Genomic DNA, 15,925 nt, shown 5'->3' with positions numbered 1-15,925 from the left:
ATAAAGCAGTAAAGACACATAAAATTCTATATTTGGGGAAAGTGGATAGAACAGTATAGTGAACTAAAAGTTTGGGTTGAGCTGTGAAGGGAGAGTAGAAGAAAGCATTAAAGAGGAAATCTTTTAACCATATTATGAAAAACAATTCACATGGAATTCTGAGGATTTTTTTCTTCATCTGCATATGCACATTTTTCTGGAGTCTGGGAATATAAAGTCAAATGATGTAAGGTACTTCCTGCTACTTGATAACTAACACAGCTCCCTTAATTTTTCATGAGCCTAATGGAAATTTGAAGCTGAATTAGTAATACTTTCTGTAGATTTCTACAAGAATTCTGTTCTCCCAATGATTAAATCATTGCCTCTTATATGAGAAGAAAAGAAATATAGCTATATTTCTCTTCAAGCATTTATAAATGATATATTATTAACCATCATATATCTGTTAGCAGTAAGATGTGGATATACTAAATAAGTATTTGTGATGTTAACTGAGTTCTGAAAACCTAAGTTACAGCCTTTTCCTAATACTTAGCTTGTGCAGGAGTTTGTAGAAATTCTTTAACTTAGAATCAGTATTTCACTCCTCAGGAATTTAGCTGTTAAATGGGTACTACCCTTTCTTTATCTTTAATTTGTAATTAGTTACCAGAGTTCATCATTTATACTTCCTTTTAATCTCCCCATAGTGTCCTGTTATGCATGTAATAGGCAATTCTTTTTCTTTCTTTCTTTCTTTTTTTTTGTAAATGAACATTCTCATTAGTATTTAAATGGTGAGTTAACTTCTAAGGGAACTTTGTTGACTTCTAAGGATCATAGTGAAATACTCAAGGAGCTGGAATCTACGTAGTTATTCATGTAATTGAATTGTAGTATTTGACTTTAATTCTTCCTGTTTTTTGAAAAGATAAAAAATAGCAGTTCATTGTGACCTTAAAATGAGAAAATAAAATTAGATAGTCTGTGGCAATTCATGAATCTAAAATCTTTCATTTAAGACCATCTATGTCCAAGTTACAAAAATATTGCTATAAGTTTTTATTAAAATGAGCAATTATATGTTTTCATATAAATGTAGGAAGATTATCATACTAAGTCAGGGTGAATCCAAACTTAGTAAACTCTCTAGGCTATGGTTATTCTAATCTTTTCATGTCTTTTGATTGCAAGAGTCTATTATTATGAAGAGATCGACATTGTACTAGCTTTGATCTTTTTCCAGAGGGATGTAAGTGAAACTGCTTGCACATTCTCATAAGCTTCTTGTTTTAATTACAGAGTATAACATTACCTTTCATACAATAGGAAGATATTTAAAATAAGATTAGTTTGACTATTTCAGAAGTGTGGCAAGAAGCATTAAATAGGATAAGTGGAAAATACATACACATACAACATATTTTGCTTCTGATTCAAGGAGCTCAATCCATTGGATATCTTTTAAAATAATCACCTTGAAATACTGAAAATTCATTCATTTGAATTGTATAATCAATGCTTTTAAAAACCCAACATTAAGTGGAATATCTGGTTGAAAAATAAATAGGTGAGTAGAGTAGCAAGCTATTCTTAACTGCTGTTTCCTAGAGAGATAATATAAAACTGTCCCCAAAATCACAACAGTGCAAATTGTCTTTAAAGGTTGGAGCTTGCTTAGCAAGCTGATAACATAGGCTCATTAGGTAAATCCCCTTAAGTCTATCTTACTCCTAAATCTTACTCTTAAAATCTTACTCCTAAAATCCACATATATATATATATATATATATATATATATATATGGTGGATTTTCATACATGTCTATACATGTAAATATGTATTGAGGGTGGTTTGCATATTTTCCCAAAGGGTATTCTTCTGAGCTTTTCTCAAAGGGATTATTCTGTATCTGTGGTTCAATGTAGGTGAATGTTTGGACATTAATACAAAACAAAATGAATAAAATACTTAACTATCAAATATACACTTTTCAGTCTTAGCTGGATTCCCATCACTGTTACTAAGAAACGTTTTCACAGATTCCTAGTGGATTCCTTTTCCGGTTCCTTATAGCAGTTATCCTAAACCTTCACCACTCTTTCCAATTGTGCCTTTTTTCCAAGTTTCAAAAAAAAAAAATCTTATTTTTTAGTTATTTGAAAAATCATGATAAGGCAAGAATACCAGCTTCCCTACTAGCTAACAATTTATCCTTCCGTATCCCTATCCTTTCTTTCTCAGGGCAGGTGCTCCTATTAGTGTTAGGTTCTCATTCCAGCCCCGTGAATTCTCCTTGGGAAACTCTCCACTTTCATATCCTTGGGCTCCATTCCCTCTTCCTTTGCTGGCACCTTTTCCTTAGCCTACAAGTCTACTCCATCTTTTCAGAACTCATCATACTTGGGCATTGTCAAAATGACCCTCTTCTTTCCAGCTCTTGAGATTTCACATGATTTTATGTAAGATCCTTTTCCTTTACCCTTCTCCTTGTATATCTCTGGATAAACTTTCTGCCCTCTCCATCCCCTTGCCGGACTTACTCTTATTTCTTTGCCCTCGGCTCCTTCCCCCTACCTCAGTTTAATTTCACCTGCATCTATTCTTATAGTTTTTTTCACTGTCCTCTTATAGCTCCAGGGCTGTTCCATGTTTCCAGCTTTGATTATTCTCCTGAATTTCAGATTTAAATGCATCATTGCCTGATGCATATTTATTCTTGGATCTTCCACAAACACCTCATAATATTCCCAAAACAGTTGAAGAGTCATACACTGAGGGTCAAAGATCTGAATTTAAGATCCCAACATTTAATGAGATGGTAAACAGGATATTTGACTTCAGTTTCTTCATCAAATACTGTCTTGAAACTCCATTTCACCAATATATTTAACTACTAATCATCTTTTCTCATATACATTATTGCAATAGTATTCTAATTGAGCTCCTCGTTTCCACCTTTACTTCACTGAAATTTATTCTCAACATAGTAGGCGGAATTTTTTTTTTTTAAGTAGGTTAGATTTTCTCTTTACTCTGAACCTTTCAGCGGTTTTCCATCTTGACTCTTACTACAGCTCAAGCCTTCATCTGCTGCCTTCAACCCTATATTTACTCATTTCTTGACCTCAGCTCATTCTAATCTCTTTTTCCCCAGCCATTTTGATCTCCTTAGTGTTTCTTTAAATTTTCTGGACACCCTTTTGCCTCAGGTCCTTGGTGTATGACCTTTACCACATGACCTTTTATTCAAACGGATGCCACCCTTTCCTTCCAGAGGTCTTTATTTCAGTTGTAATATTGTCTGTGATGTATTCTCTGACCACCTTCATTTAAAATTGTATCTCCATCTTTCCAGCCTCCAATTCTTTTATTTTTAAAGATTATTTATTTATTTTTTATTTATTTGACAGACAAAGATCACAAGTAGGCAGAAAGGCAGGCAGAGAGAGAGAGGAAAGCAGGCTCCCCACTGAGCAGAGAGCCTGACGTGGGGCTTGATCCCAGGACCCTGGGATCATGACCTGAGCCAAAGACAGAGGTTCTAACCCACTGAGACACCCAGGTGCCCCCCCAGCCTCCAATTCTAAATCTCCATCTTTGTTTTATTTTTCTTCACAAAGTTTTATCTTCTAATATACTATACATTTAACTCATTTATTTTATTATTGTTTCTATCCTCCCACTAAAATTTAAGTTTCTTGGTGGCAAAGATCTGTGTATTAAAAAAAAAAAAAAAAAAAAAAAGTATTCCCAGTACCTAGAACATAGTAGAAACTCATTATTGATTGTTTAATAAGTAAATGAATGAATAAATTAAGATGGGGGTGGTGATGGTCAAGTGATTTAGAGACCAAAAAAAAGAAAAAACCCACTATAAACTAACCAGTATTAATCCACTGCCCCCATGACCAGGCTTATAAGAACATTACATTTATTTTTATTTTTTTAAATATCTGTATATTTTATCTTGGTTTTGAGATGCCATCCAGTCAATTTTTGAGGCTAGAGATATATTTGAACCTTTCATCCATTTGGTCACCAATTTTTTTTTTTTTAAGATTTTATTTATTTATTTGACAGAGATCACAAGTAGGCAGAGTGGCAGGCAGAGAGAGAGGAGGAAGCAGATTCTGTGCTGAGCAGAGAGCCCGATGTGGGGCTCGATACAAGGATCCTGGGATCATGACTTGAGCCAAAGGCAGAGGCTTAACCCATTGAGGCACCCAGGCGCCCTGGTCACCAATTCTTAACTCTTACCTCACTTGCAGCAGAGTCTCCATTTTGGTCCCCATTACTTCAGTTCAATCATTAGGAGCTTTTCTCTAGACAATTTCAATAGTCTCCTGAAGTTGACTTTGTACAATATTTTATCATAAATAATCGTTCCTAAAGACTTTCCTATGACTTCAAATTATCTACAGAAAGTTTCCTATGGTAATCAAAGTCCTTCATTCCGGACTCTGACCTATGTTTTTGAGATGCTATTTTCCAACACCATAAACAGTTCTTTATGGTCCTTTTTATTTCTTTATACTTTTAATAAGTACTTATTGATTATTTACTGAGTCAGGTGTTATACAATGGTTTTTAGCAAGGCACCCTCTCTTTCCACCTATCCTCACAGTAATTTGTTATTGTTTGGTTGGTAAGAAGGAAGGAAACAATCTAGCATCTCAAGATCATAAATCAAATGCAGAATAGCTATAGGTACAATGAACATCCATTCTGATTTTCCTGGAATAAACTTGGTTTATCCCTGCTTCCCATTATAATTATTAATAAGCCTTCCTTCATCTTCAGAACTCTCCCAGTTTCATGATAAATTATACGGTCTCCTTGTCTATAAGCAAAACAATTTGAATTTTACCTCATGCTCTTTCCCTACATTAACTAAAAAAGTTATATGACAGTCTAAAACAAAATTTAACTCCTCCTCCTCTAGCAGTGGAATATACTTATAAATATCACACAAACTGTTTGGTGAAAAAACAAAAACCTGAATGTCATTTTAATTTTAGAAAATTTTTGTTTGTTTATTTCAAATGCAGTTTATTAATTAGTTCCTTATATGTGTTTTCACTCTGCCCTCATCTGGAATGCCCTATATTTATTCTCCATTTATTTAAATCTTACCCATTTTTAAAGTAATGCTTACATCTCCAATCTATTCTTTGTTTTTGTCTCCATCTCTAACTGTGGTCTCTTCTTTTTTTTAGATTCACTTTTTAAAGATTTTATTTATTTGAAAGAGAGAAAAACAGCTATCAAGAGCACAAGTGGAGGGACGCCTGGGTGGCTCAGTTGGTTAAGTGGCTGTCTTCGACTCAGGTCATGATCCCAGCGTCCTGGGATCGAATCCCACATCGGGCTCCTTGCTCATCAGGGAGCCTGCTTCTCCCTCTGCCTCTGCCTGCCATTCCATCTGCCTGTGCTCGCTCTCTCCCCCTCTCTCTCTCTGATAAATAAATAAAATCTTAAAAAAAAAAAAAAGAGCACAAGTGGAGGGGGACAAGGGGAGATAGAGAAGCAGACTTCCCCCTGGGGAGGGAGCCAGCCATAGGGCTCCATCCCAGGACCCTGGGATCATGACTAGAGCCTAAAGCAAACACTTAACCTGAGCCTCCCAGGCACTCCTGCGGTTATTTATTTATTTATTTATTTACGATTTTATTTCTTTATTGACACAGAGAGAGAGAGAGAGAGAGAGAGAGAGAGAAGGAGTGTACCGGCAGGGGAAGCAGCAGACAGAGGGAGAGAGAGGGGGAGAAACAGGTTCCCCATGGAACAGGAAGTGATGTGAGGCTCGATCTCAGGACTCTGAGATCATGACCTGAGCTGAAGGCAGACACTTAACCAACTGAGCCATCTAGGCACCCTTATGGTCTCTTCTTTCAGCAATTATTTTCTGTATCATTTATTTGTCAAATTGTTGCATAAAGGTACTTTGTTTCCTCCTGGTCCTATTAACCAAGCAGACAAAGATGGTGACTTCTACATTTTTGTAGCTACTATTCTAGAACCAAATAGAGTATGTTCAATCAACTTAATGCAAAAACAAAACAAAACAAACAAACAAACAAAAAATAAAACAGTATGATAATAGTTGTAATAAATAGGGTATTGATGGTGAATTTATGAAAAGATAAAACAGGATAAGATAAAATAATCAGAACTTTCAGGTAATATTTATAGTTCAAAAGTGGGGAAAATAGTTATATACCCAGAAGTTGTGTATGTTTGTGTGAGTTTGTAAATATATATTATTGAAAATTATGTTGGGTCAGGAGAGAAGAGGTTGAGGGAGACAAAGAAAAAAATATTCCATACTTTATCCCAATGTATGGAAAATGCACCATCATTCTGTATATTACTGGGGAAAAAAAGTCAATTAAGTTATGGCCTCATGCTTTCCATGCTTTTATATCACTTAGAATTTTTATTTGCTACATATTTAAAGACCTACTTACTAATAGATTTTTTATCTTGAATCATTCCTTTGTATACCTAACAAAAGTGTAAGTGATTTCAAATGGCTAAGATTTGATATGGCTAGCACTTCTTCACATTCAGAGATCATCAACTGTAAAAAAAATTCCTAGTTCAGACATTTAAAATATTAAAAAAGTAAATATTTTATTGAACGGATTCACAGTGTATAAATAAGTGTATTGCAAAAACAAAACAAAGCAAAAAACAAAATAAAACAAAACAAGACAAAAAGACATATGATGAGTTTACTACAAATAGGACTGTAGATCCTAAATATTCTGAAGCCATTGAAAGAAAATAATGTGATTTTTGGATATGGCCAATTGTAGAAACGCAAGTTAGAGCAAAACTTTTTGGAAATTACTATCACTTTTGCCATCCAGTAGCAGAAACTATCATCTGGGAACTTGTAGGAAAAAAAAAGAAAGAAAGAAAGAAAGAAAGAGAGAAAGAATTATGATAATGGGTATCTAATTGACATAGAGACCTGTAGCCCCAGTATCAGGATGGATGATTAGGAATTGAATTCTCAGACATGGAAAGTAAGTACAATATTATAAGTTTTATTTCTGATTTTTCTTACTCTTAGAGGAGGAAACTAAAATTTCTGTAGTCAAGAATGTCTGCTTTGGATCAACAGCTGTAAAACCTACTGGCTGTGATTGTCATATGCCTTATCCAATATGACCAAAGTTCTAGTCATAAACACAAAAAGAATTCTTAACTATTTTCAGAACAGATTGTGTGAGACTGCAACATAGTCAATTTTATCAAAATTGTGTGCTTGAGCTGAGTAGCTAAAATTGAGATAAATAATTGGTTTAGTTTTGCTGCTGAACAGAAAATGTGGATCACACCCATGGACCTTTTATGTATTGCTTTCCCACATTTCATCTTTGTACTGCTCTTGTGTTCATGTTCAGATCATTCATATTTTATTTCGAAACATTTTCATTTTCAGATCAGCAATTGTGTGATCCTGGTGAATTTCTTTGCCACGATCATGTGACTTGTGTCTCCCAGAGCTGGCTGTGTGATGGGGACCCTGACTGCCCTGATGATTCAGACGAGTCTTTAGATACCTGTGAGTAGAAAGGTTCTCATGCCATTCAGATTTACCTTACATGTGAAACTAAATGTCAGTTGTTTTCATGGATGACTGCTGTTCTAGTTGCTTCTTTTTTTTTTTTTCTTTCCAAATAGCCTAAGAAACTTGAAACCTTTTGTTTGTGTTTCCTTTAAAATGACTGTGTGAATGAGACCGTAAAATGCAGTTTTGTAGTGTGAATTAATTTTTGAAGGGAAGAAAATGCAAGGTTAATTGTTTCAATGTGACTGTGTTACTACTAGAAAAAAAAAAAAAAAATAACTTGAGGAGGGAAAAAAAATCCTTTAAAACATAGCACTCAAAGGGAATAAGACCCTTTCCAACAATTTATTTCACCCATTTTGAGACAGAAGAGCATATAGAAGGAATAGTAAGGTAATCAAGTTGAGCTCCCATATTATTTCTGGTAATGTCTTCTGGCACTACACAAATTATTGAACATGTTTTCTTATCTGAAATGGCAAGGTAGAAATTATATTTATTCACCCATACAGGGAGATTCTTTGCCTTTATAATATTAGATTCAGACGCCCTTCACACACATGGGTCCCAGCTGTATTGTACAACTGATTCTAACTTGAAGTCCACTGAGGGCTTTGCATATATGAAATATGCTGCTAATGCAAAATTATAAATAATAGGGCTATGGCTAACTCTGCTACACCGTTTTTTGTTTGTTTGTTTGTTTGTTTGTTTTGCTTTGTTTTATACCCACTAGCATCTGGAGTATGAACAATCCCCTAAATTTTAATATTGATATTTCCAGCACTTCTAGTTTGGTCTGTGTACTCCCTGCAACCAGGTGTGATAGCTTATCAGTATGCTCAAAGCAGCTACATGGTGTTGTTGGGTCGAAGTGGAGGAAAAAAAAAATCCATCATCCTTAGTGCTTGATATTGTAAGAAATAACAATTACTGGTTCCACTTTCCATTTTTATTTACTTGTTTACAAGTCTTGCAGCCAGGGCCAATATAAGTTTTGATGAAAATCTTGCCATTAGAAAGCAAAGGCAATGATTATTCATTTTCTTTATGTTTGCCAGTGTTTTTAAAGTTTCTCAGCATATGGGTTCTTGAATATTTGCATTAATTGCTCTTTCCTTTGAACAGATCACTTCTTCCATAGGAAGAGGTTGTAGTTGTTTATTACATTTGTAATTCTCACCAGTTTAATTCAGAAAACCTTTACCAGAATCTCTATAGCATAGGAGAGTTTCTTGGCATGATAAAAGAAAAAAAAAATAAGTTAATGGGGGAAAAGCCTTAATGGATAAATAAGATGTAGTAAATCCATGCAAAAGAATGTTATCTGGCAATACAAAAAGAATGAAGTACTCATACATGCTACATGGATAAACCTTGAAGACATTTGGCAAAGGAAAAGAAGCAAGTAACAGAAGTCCACGTATTTTATGATTTCACTCATTTGAAAGATCTCAAATTGGTAAATCTACAAAAGTAGAAAGTAGGTGAATGTTTCTCAGGGCCAGCTAGGGCTGGAGGCAATAAGAATTGACTGTGAATGAGTGTGGAATCTCTTTTGAAGGTGAAAATATTCTAAAATTAGAATGTGGTATGTATGCACAACACTGTTAATACATTTAAAAACAATGACTCATACCTATTAAAATGGGTGAATTGTATAGTATGTGAATTATATAATAGTAAAGTTGCTTAAACATGAAAAAGCAGGAAAAAAAATCTCAATAGTATGGCTGTGGGTGCAGATGGCATAATATTGAGAGAAGGCAACAAGAATAAATGCACCGGGCATGAAATATATGTGGTGGGACCATCCCCTATTGAAGTACCATCAGGGAGTTTTCTCCTTGTTAGCTCCAAGGGAGGGTTGCCATGACACAATCGGAATAAAAAGTTAAATTTTTGAGTTCTGGTACTAGAATCTTGTGTTTCTGTCCTGATCCTTCCACAAAATTGCTGGTGGGAAAAATGACAAGAGATGTGAGATAGCTTTGTGGAATGCATGTGCAGGAAGGCCTCGTTAAAGGGAAGAAACAATTCCATGGAACTGTGTACCTGACACAAAACGAAAGCAATCGAGAAGACATGGCTGGAGAGCCTATCAAGGCAGGAGTTTCCTTTATGCTGATGAAGAATAGAGAATAATGATGTTCTTTTTGTGCTAAAGAGGGAGCTCAGTAGGAGACTCAGACTGGAGATGCCCATTGTAGAGAAGAGCAGCAAGGACCTGTGTGACCACAAACAAAGCCCAGAGAGGAAAGAGACCCTGCAGTGAATGCTAAAGTGAGTGGGTGACAAGTATCTCTCTCTCCTTCCCATGCCCACTCCACACCTCTAGGAACATGGCGCATAACCATCAGGGCTACACCAATGGATTAGACCCGAGTTTGCCAACCGGCATTCACCCTGATTGAGTGGGCCTTTCCTGTCAATAATAGGTGTATCCACCACAATGTTGTTAAATATTTGAATGTCCATCCTGCCCAGAAGGTAGACAGCACCTAGGGCTTTGGAAAAGATACGTCCTTCCTTCACAGAAATTAGGACCTTTAGCAGCCTGAGGCCTTAAGTTAGAAATTACATGTGGTTTCATTAAAAATAGAGATATACTTTCTGCTTTCTTAAAATATTTTTAAAATGAATTCATACCTGCTCAAGATATTTTTGGCAGTTTTTAAGTATATAGTTATTTTCCTCTCCAATAAAATGTGATGAATTCTATTTAAAAGTATTTCCTCATTTTGGCTGTTCTTACTCTTTTGACATCAAAATTGCTGAATATTCTTAAAGAAAATGTTAAGACTATTCTTATATCAGTGTAGTTACCTAACAAAACATGACTATTTCTCTACCTGGGTACTTGATCTGGCAACATATTTTGATCTACATTAAATTAGCATCTTCCAGATAAATAATTTCAGTCAGTACCCATTGAAATATGGACAAGCATAGAAAAAAGCTTTATGAAAAATATCAGAGGTTTACAAATTTAAATTTCTCAATCCAGATGTTCACAATTACCATTTTCTCTAATCATAGTGTTTTGTAATGTGTTGTTTTATGACATTCATATGCAGTCATCACTGATCTACATAAAATAATTGCATAATTTTATAATTATATGGATGCATACATTCAATGTGAAGGATAAATACTAGAAATCGAAAACCTTGAAGACTGATTCTTAGGAAGGGTAATTTTGTGCTCAGTGTCTGAATGAAAGTTTGTTATCTTTGATTTGAAGACAAAGTGTGTTATATCTACAAAATATTAGATGAAAACAGCTGATGCAATACACTTTTCGAGGAATAAAAGCTTTACTTGTGAAATGCTGATGATTCAAATACTTTAGAAGACAAAGGTACATGCAGAAAAACAAGAAATTTTGAACTTAAATGAAATTTAAGTATTTGGGGATCTGAGGTGTTAATGTGCACATATATTCCTCTTCTGTGTTGTTTAGACTCAAGCTCTAGTGAAAAAGAGAAGAAAAGAAAAGAAACAAACAAACAAATAAACAAACAAAAACCAAACCAGCAAAACCAAAAAACAAAATCAAAAAGACCCCAGACTTTTGTGGGAGGTTGGTTTACCATCAAGCTAGATTGTGTGTTGGGATGTTTTCTCAAATATGCAATTGGAGAAATTTAATAATTTACATCGTTACATTGGATGTGAGAAATGATTCATTAGCCTTCTATTAAAAATAAAATTGCTTATTTCCCCATATTATTAGAAGTAATTTTTCAGGGTCTAAATGGCTGATCATCTTTAGGTTCTATGAGGCAATGAGAATAGAAAATCAGGAAAATCACCATCTTTCTACTCAGCGCTTTCAATCCAGTTGTTAGTCTAGCATCATTGTGTGTGACAAGAATTAAAGTGAATGGTGATCATGTTTATTTATGGAATGAAAGCTTAGCACCACCTGTGGCAGGGAAGTCTTCTTGAAAGGCACTTTTATTCTGAGGTATTCAAAATTTAATTCCTTCTAGGATTTTCTGTTCAGTGCTTAATGATACTTCCTTTCCAACAATCTGCTTCAGCTGATGTGTGATGTTTTCTGCCAATCTGATGTCAATATACTTAAAACTATTTTCTCCTTTTTTAAGTCAGAAAGGTAACAGTTTTACTGTTTCTTTTCCTTCCCTATTGCCTACACTACCCCCCTCCCGATAGTAACTTAGGCTGCCCTTCAATTACATATCATACTTTGGATGTAATGACTCACCGGTCAACAAAGGAGACTAAAAATAGCCTTAAAGGAGGGTAAGAACTGCAACCTGCTTAGTTGTGATCTGGGCACATTGACTCTATCCTGTCCCTCTGAGGAAACAGCAGACTTTTTTGGTAAGGGGCCAGATTGTAAATATTCTAGATTTTGTGTCCTATGTGATTTCCATGACGTATTCTTGTTTTTTATTTGTCAATCCCTTTAAGATGCGAAACAAAAAACAAACAAACAAACAAAAAAACTTTCTCAGCTTACTATTCAAAACAGGCCACAGGAAGGATTTGGCCAGCGGGTTGTAGTTTGCTGACCCCTGTTGCAGTGTCAGCTCTGAACTATACCCACTGTTCCATACGGAGTTGGGTCTGTGTTTGGGTACCGCTGCACAGCGAGCAGCATCACCCCTCACAGTGGACGTATGTGGCACAGAGCTACGCGTGTACCCACCACCTCATGGGGCCAGACTAGGGCAGTATGGTGTCATCTACAATAACCGGGTTCTTTCTCCTATTAGATATGTTTGCATATCTCCTTGTGGGTTAGGATTGCATTTGATGCGGAGCAGAAACAGTCGCTTAGCCAGATAGGGATTTGTTGTTGTTCTATAAAAAAGTTGCAAAGCACCACCTTTCTGCTCTGCCCTCCTTAGCATGGACCTGTCAGTCTTAGAGTCAAAGCACAGCTACTTCACCTCTGCCACTTGGTAATTTCATTTCAGGCAGGAAGAAGGGATGGGGAAAATGGAAAAGGGAAGTGCCAGTCTCTCTGTATAACAAAGTATCAAGCTCAGTGGATTTCTGCTTAAATGTCCATGGCCAGAATGAAACATACGCGGTGTGGGACAATGAGTATTTTCATCAGAGCCCATTGCTTTCCAAAAAGGAATGAGTGGCTCTGCTATTAAAGAACAAGAGGAGAGTAGCTATTGGGTAGAAAGAGGCACGAGGCAGCAGGAGCCCCAGTGTCCTTCACTCCTCTTCATTCTCTCCGTTCGCCAGGTGGGAGGAGCCAGGCTCAGTGCCCCATCAGGGCTTTGGAATCCTCGCTGCTTGCCTCCAAAGTCAGTTCCTCCATGAATATCTTTGCTCTCAGACAACTGACTTAACCTTTCCAGGCTTCCATTACGTCATCTGTACAGAGGACATGACAGTACCAGCCTCACAGTAATGTTCTTATAAAATAGTTTCTGTTGGAGGTCTCCTGGGTGGCTCAGTCAGTTCAGCAACAGACTCTTGATTTCAGCTGAGGTCATGGTATCAGGGTCATGAGATCAAGGCCTGTGTTGTTGGACTCCAAGCCTGCTAAGAATTCTCTCTCTTTCCCTCTCCCTCTGCCCATGCCCTGTTTGTCCATTTCCTCTCTCTCTGTTGAAAGACGGAAAGAAAGAAAGAAAGAAAGAAAGAAAGAAAGAAAGAAAGAAAGAAGGAAAAAAAGTATCTGTTGCATAGTAAGGCTTTCTTTACCACACACCCTATGCTGAATTGCAGATGCCTAGAGATCTGACCAAGCACCTAATCCTGAGGGTCTTTTGATAGAACATCCTAACTGCCCCCTCTCTCATTCTTACTGAAAATTGGTTTTATTCTCTAAGGGTGTGGCTAAGGATAAATTAATCTACCACAAACACTCATTTGACTTAAGTTAATAGTTTTTAATAATTAGATATGTTATACTCAAACATTAGGACAAATATAGTATCAAGATTATTTGGGGACAGGTGGCCTTTTTCTAGGAACTTTTCCAAAAACATCATGTTAACGAATTAACTAAAGTTAAACTACATGGCTACAAAACACATTAGTGAATAATCATGTTTAATCAATACTACAGTACTGAAAGGTAGAGGTTATCTCATTTTACAAAAAGAAAAAATTGAGTTTAAGGTCCTTTGTCCTCCTGTATACTGGCTGTTATTGGTGAAGATAGAGTTTATATTTCTTTGGATTTGCCTTCATATTTTGAAAGGCTGAAGTAAGGAAAGATCCAGCTCCTCAGAGGACCCTGTTGGCCACCTCATTTAAAAATATGATGTCATTTGAAAAACACAAAAAGCTATCCCAGCGGGGTTATATCACACTGACGTGGGGAGTGATCCATTCTAATTGAATAATGCAGTAAAAGTAACAAGTCTCTTGGGTAATAGGAATAGAAGCATTTATGGAAAATGAAAATAACTGTGAGTTATTAGGGTTAGATGTGCCTCTTCCTGAGTTGACCACTTCTTCTATTGTTTTTCTGGTCTGTAGAATTTTAAACTTTATTTAGATAGGAAGCTATTAATGAACATCTTATATTTTATACGGTGACCTTTCCCCTAGGATATAAGGTAGAAAATCTTTTATAACTTCCTTCAAAATTTTCTTTCTTTGACAGAGGTCAGAGAAATAAAATGAAATTCAAGTGGGAGGTTATTAGCAAACAGATCCTGCCCTTTAAAAAATATATAGTAGAATAAGACACTGAAACTAGACTATAGGAACAATAAAATGAATGGAAGTGTAGTGCTTTTTTCTAAGTATTAGTGATATAGAGGTCACTTTGCAATGAGCTAATATATGAGAGCCACACAGCTCAGCTTTTCTTTAGGTAGAGAAGTTGAAATGATCTTACAGATTAAAGGGAAAGCATATGAGACCCATGAGGACAGTTTATGTCTCTTTCAATTTTTTGTTTTGCTCTTCATTTTATTTGGAAACTCCTCTCTTTAACAATGGAGAGGCCGAAAACATTGACCCTTCGTTAATAATAAAAAGACTCCCACTTCACAGTTAATATGGAGGGGAGACAGAAAGAGGGGGGAAGATATAATTATGAATTTAAAGAGTCTGTCTAATGTTGGTTCCTTTTCTTATCACAGTGGGGATGGGTGGAGGGTGACCTTTCTCTTCATTCTGCCCCACAATGTACTAATGGATCTCTGCAAGTCTGCTGCCACAATTTTTAAGAAAGCCTGACTGGAGGCAGAGGTGATAAAACCAAGTGGACTACAGTTCACACAGGCAGAGCAAGAACAGCTTAAAAAAAAAAAAAAAAAAAAAAAAAGCCTCACTTTTTGACTCAAGGAGTCCTTTGCTTGTTGGTTTTCTGATCTAAAATCACAGGTCACAGGATAAAACAGGACTCTTGTCCCTCAGCCAGTACTGGAAACTGGAGGGAACGCAAACTTTGAAACAGTGTAAAGGGGGTAAAACAAAATAGGTGAATTCCACAGACAACTCTGATAAAATCTCTTTGGCTTAAGGGATGATACACTGTAAACAAATGCTCTTGCAGGGCTCTATAGGGACAAAGCTGAAGGCCGAACAAGGAGGCTTCTTAGAAAAGGTTCAATCCGTCATTTATCCACATCTAATCTAGCATTTGGGGTTGGGGATGAAGGCTTTCTACCTTTCACGGGTGAGCACATTTCTTCCCGGAGGATGTTTTATTTTTTACAGTCAGTGTATAAAATTTACATTTGACTTTTACTCAGAAGTGCTTCCAAAATGACATATTTTGTTAAATGAAGCACTAAAGGATGTTGTGTTCTAAGAACTTATCTTAATGGCAGTGCCTTTCTTTTCCGTCCCTTCTCCCACATCTTCCATCCTCCTTCCCTGAAAGCAGGATATGAAACCCAGACGTTGTACGCCTAGGGAATTTTGAGCAGGACAGAGTATCATCATTCTGTTAATTGCTATATTGGCCCTGTTGAGATTCAGGCAGCATGATTAACTTTATGTTGATTTTTTTTTTTTTTTTAAGTCAAAATCTTCATAGCATTAGCTTTCCTGATTTTCAGAATGGGAGAGATTGCTCACAAAGGAGTCAAGTTCATGGAAGATAGGTAGACTAAATAGGGCTTGGGTGAGAGGTTACGAGTTTAGTGAATGGGGCTAATACTGTGCACTCAGGTTGCATGCGGGTTTGTTGGATGTTTATTTACTGGGCAGAGAAAAGGATCCCTTGGAAGGGAAGAGTTTGTCCAAGCTATTCACTGGTTAACTTTGAAGGATCAGATACAAGATGGGGGGATCCTTCAAATGGCACAAATCTTTCTCAGGACTCAACAGCAAGAAAGAAAACAAATACTCCCAGTACCCCTGGTGGAGTTGCTGAGAGAAAAGTGATTCCTAATTGAAATTATTTGT

At 36.2% G+C, this 15,925-nt stretch overlaps 1 protein-coding gene across 1 annotated transcript in view; it reads left to right on the top strand.

Annotated features, from left to right (window-relative positions):
* LRP1B (LDL receptor related protein 1B) overlaps positions 1-15,925 on the top strand; it is a 2,000,743-nt gene that overhangs the window by 365,501 nt on the left and 1,619,317 nt on the right. The window contains exon 2 of the mRNA XM_059166755.1: positions 7,436-7,558. Within this exon, the coding sequence (XP_059022738.1) occupies positions 7,436-7,558 (123 nt within the window). The remainder of the gene's footprint in view (positions 1-7,435; positions 7,559-15,925) is intronic.

Source organism: Mustela lutreola, chromosome 3, assembly GCF_030435805.1.
Source record: "Mustela lutreola isolate mMusLut2 chromosome 3, mMusLut2.pri, whole genome shotgun sequence".
NCBI lineage: Eukaryota > Metazoa > Chordata > Mammalia > Carnivora > Mustelidae > Mustela > Mustela lutreola.
The sequence above is the reverse complement of the archived record's forward strand: the minus strand, read 5'-3'. Positions and strand labels throughout refer to the sequence as shown.